A 4,242-nucleotide genomic window follows, 5' to 3' on the forward strand; every position below is an offset into this window, starting at 1 on the left:
AAAGCATAACATGACACGTTTTGAGAAGGATACAGAAGGAAAAGACTTATAAACAAATCTGCATTACCCCTGCTTATTAGACGTGGGACTATCTTTTGCACTTAAAATAACTGAAAGAAGACACTTTGCCTTTTTGTTATTTGTCTATTTACTTGTTTGAAATAACTTAGTGGTTGAGTCGACAGATCAGTCTTCCTAATGGAGTCAAGTCATGGCCACGATAAAGTTTCCCAAAGACTTGGGTGAAAATCTCACCTATTCGAGTTGATTTGGTCGAGTTCCCAGTCAACTCAGCAAGTTATAGAACTATCCTCAAAGCCATGACTAACTACTTTAGAGTGGATAACCTTGGCTCGAGTTGTTGCATTACTATTTTTATATATAGAGAGAGGTATCCGCCTTACTAAAGTGGAGAGAGAGAGAGAGAGAGAGAGAGAGAGAGAGAGAGAGAGAGAGAGAGAGAGAGAGAGAGAGAGAGAGAGAGAGAGAGAGAGGGAGGAATCGTAGCTTTGCAGCTACTTCCCACTACCATGCTTTCATGGATGACACTTCTCTTGATAGCATTAGTTGGGTTCTGGCCCATTGTCTATCTCATACGTCCCATGAGAGGGGATAGGAAGAGAACGAATGGTGTTGGAATCAAAGGTACGTTACCGCCTGGTCCCCAGGGACTTCCCATCTTGGGAAGCCTCCTCACGTTGGGGAACCTCCCTCATCGTACGCTCCATAGATTAGCCAACAAGTATGGCCCAATCATGTACATGCAGCTAGGCCTAGTTCCAACCATCATCGTCTCTTCCCCTCAAGTGGCCCAGCAGTTCCTCAAGAAATATGATCTCATCTTCGCCACTAGGCCGGACACTAAGGCAGGCCACTACATGTCCTTCGGTAGAAAGGGAATATCGTTCGCCCCGTACGGTCATTACTGGCGAAACATGCACAAGTTTTGCATGATAGAGTTGCTTAGTAACCTCAAGATCGAGTCATTCAGGTCGATGAGGAGAGAAGAGCTAGTCCTCCTCGTGCAATCACTTAAGGATGCATCTGCGGCCTGCCTCCCGGCCAACCTTACCATCAAAGTTGCATCTTTTACCACAGACATAACATGCAGGATGGTGTTTGGGGAGAAGAAAATGAACAAGATTATCGATGAGCAAGGCTTCAAAGAATTCGTTGAAGAGGTCACGTATCTTGCAGGAGCTTTCAACATAGCTGATTACATTCCCTGCATCGGCCCGCTCGATCTCCAAGGGTTACGACGCCGCATGAAGACCACTAACAAGTTCTTCGATAGCCTTTTTGAGAAGATCATCGATGAACACTTACAACATAGTGAAGTAAGGCATCAGAGGGACTTCGTCGATTTCATGTTGTCATTCATGACTTCTGACGAAAATCAATTTCAGTTCAATCGGAGCAATATCAAAGCCATATTGTTGGTAAGGATATAAAGCATTTAGGTTGCCTTTGAATGTATAATCGACTTAATTAAATTGCAAACGATTAGTTTAATAAAAACTGAGGAAATTATGTTCCTAGTTTGCATAATAAGAAAGTCGCCTTCAAATTGCATCCACTCTTTCAAGTCCAACCTGAAAGTAATGTAATCAGGATTTGGAGCCCTAACCATCGTTATTTGGATTTCCCCCATCAAAACCATCCACTTGATGACTTGCACATCAATGGCCTAAAAAAGATCGAAAGTGGTCCGCAATCCATTTTTATTGAATATATATTAACGAGCATTCATCTTCTTATAGGAAATGCTTCTGGCTGCGTTGGACACATCATCGACTACGATAGACTGGGCCCTCTCAGAGCTCATCAAGCATCCACGTGTGATGAAGAAGGCACAACAGGAGTTAGAGTCCATTGTAGGCATGGAGCGGATGGTGGAAGAGTCTGACCTGGAAAATTTGGAGTACTTGGACATGGTGGTAAAGGAGACCATGAGGCTTCACCCTGTGGTCCCATTGCTTCTCCCTCGTGAGGCCATGGAGGATTGCACCGTCAACAGCTTCCACATACCCAAAAAATCTCGCATCATTGTAAATGCATGGGCCATCGGACGGGACCCCAATGTGTGGTCTAATCCTGAAGAATTCTACCCTGAGAGGTTTGCAGGCACTAGCATAGATGTAAGGGGCCATGATTTTGAACTTCTACCTTTCGGGTCTGGGCGTAGAGGTTGCCCAGGAATGCAGCTGGGCCTAATGATCGTCCAACTAGTATTGGCCCAACTGGTGCATTGCTTTGATTGGGAGCTTCCAAATGGCATGTCACCTGATGACATGGACATGACCGAGAAATTTGGCATTGTCATGCCTAGGATCAACCATCTGTGGGCGGCTCCGACTTACCGCCTTAGGGATGATATTTCTGCTGAGCAAATGAAGATTTGAGTGTGAAAGGATGTTGAAAGAAAAAGAAAGAAAGGAAAAAAGACAAAGGAAGTGGTAATTAGCAAAAGAATAATCCAGTGTTATGTATGTAATGCATGGGCCTAAATTATGTTTGAAATGCTTTGTTAAGTATGAGTATATTCTACACATGGTTGTAGCCAATAAAAGTTAGCATAAGATGACCATTTATGTATGGATATTTTACATACATTACCTTGGAGATTCACCAATCCCACACAAGTATGGAACCTGAACATCCACACCCAAGCTGACATGCTAATATGGAGAATCTGTGAACATCTCAGCTTTCTATCTTGTTTGAAATAATGTTTAGGTCATGTGCCTAAAAAAAGACAGTTTTACTGCTCAGGTGGCCTCCAATGTACAAAGTAAATTGATGATCAAAGAATTTTATTCGGGCCATCAATTTGTATTATTATTATTGTTGTAGCCGACCTGAGGTTTGATATGTTCAAAGAGACCTGATTTTTAGGCTAAAAGATCTAACCTACTTGATGGGAGGCTCATATTCCATGAACGTATCATATAATTCACATGTCCCTGCACATGGAGTGTGTGGAGATACCTTGTTTCAACACTTGAGGTCTTGGTATCGATCCCTAGTGGGGGTGGCTAACATGGAGTGTGTACTAACATGGGTGTGTACTAACAAGCTAACCCAAAGAAAAAAATAAATAAATAATGTCCCTGCACATGGATATGAAGGGCTCCTCCGTCTTTGTGGAATTAGCGAATAGCACCGCCTTCTATCATCTTTTAACTTTCAACAACCTAACGTTGAAATTTAACTATTGATTACTTTTTGTAAACTACGGTTCATGGTAAAGAGGGGCTTCAAAGTCAAGCAAGGAGAGCGCCGCTTACTTGGAGCGGGGCAATTGAGTCGTCACTCCTGACGGAAGCGGATTAATTAGGTGTTACCCGGTAACACCTTAGTGGGTGGTACGCTTACCATGGGGCCCACCTTGATGATATGGTGTATATCCACGCCGTTCATCCGTTTTTCCATCCTATTATGGATCTAACCAGATGCATCCGATAATCCAACATAGAACTAGATATACGACTTAATATCTAAGATTTGATCTAATTGATATGGCCCATCAAATGGCCTGATTTATCTAGAATTTAGAGCCCTAATACGTTTTGACCTTAGGGATCACATGATCCGTACAAATTCGACCTGACACATTTAGATGACCCCACTCTAATCTCTATGACAAGAAACTCGCTTGGCTCCTTTCATCGCATAAGTCCACAGACAGAGGCAATGATCATGTGTCCGATCCGCCTCAACCATAGCATAGATCCGATGAAAATATTTTAAATGTACAACAAATAAAATAAAATAAAAATACATAGAAGCCTACCAATTCAGAGCTTTTCTTCTTAGTCATCCTCCCTCTTTTCTTGATTGATTCTCTCTTCTTGGGGTTTCTGCAGGCGAAACTCTTCATGCCCTTCTTAAGAAGGGAGGAGATCTCCCGATTAGGTAGGTCTCATTTGAATGAGGTCCTTTTCTAAATTTGAAAGTGTTTTTTTTTTTTCTTTTGAATTTAAGCAGAAAGTTATTTACAATGGTGGTATAAATTGATCCTCCGATCTCACCCGTAACCAAGAGTTGTAGTGACCCGAATCGATCTTCATACCTCTCATGCATCCAAAAGTGTCTTTTTTTGATGGCTAAGTGATTTGTTTTGCATAGGAGTATAAAAATTAATTTTTTTAAACCCTTTTTAATTCATGTTTCATGTGTCCACTTAATGCATGAAAATCAAGGACGTTACACATCAGGTATAACGACGGACCACCCAAGAAA

The 4,242-nt window shown here is 41.9% G+C and overlaps 1 protein-coding gene across 1 annotated transcript; it reads left to right on the forward strand.

Annotated features, from left to right (window-relative positions):
• The first annotated feature begins 439 nt into the window (after nucleotides 1–439).
• Nucleotides 440–2,595, forward strand: LOC131240315 (cytochrome P450 71AU50-like). Its single transcript, XM_058238442.1, has 2 exons — nucleotides 440–1,439; nucleotides 1,761–2,595. The coding sequence occupies exons 1-2, from the start codon at nucleotides 531–533 to the stop codon at nucleotides 2,400–2,402; spliced, it is 1,551 nt and encodes a 516-aa protein (XP_058094425.1). The 5' UTR covers nucleotides 440–530; the 3' UTR covers nucleotides 2,403–2,595.
• The last annotated feature ends 1,647 nt before the right edge of the window (nucleotides 2,596–4,242 follow it).

Source organism: Magnolia sinica, chromosome 3 (assembly GCF_029962835.1).
Source record: "Magnolia sinica isolate HGM2019 chromosome 3, MsV1, whole genome shotgun sequence".
NCBI lineage: Eukaryota > Viridiplantae > Streptophyta > Magnoliopsida > Magnoliales > Magnoliaceae > Magnolia > Magnolia sinica.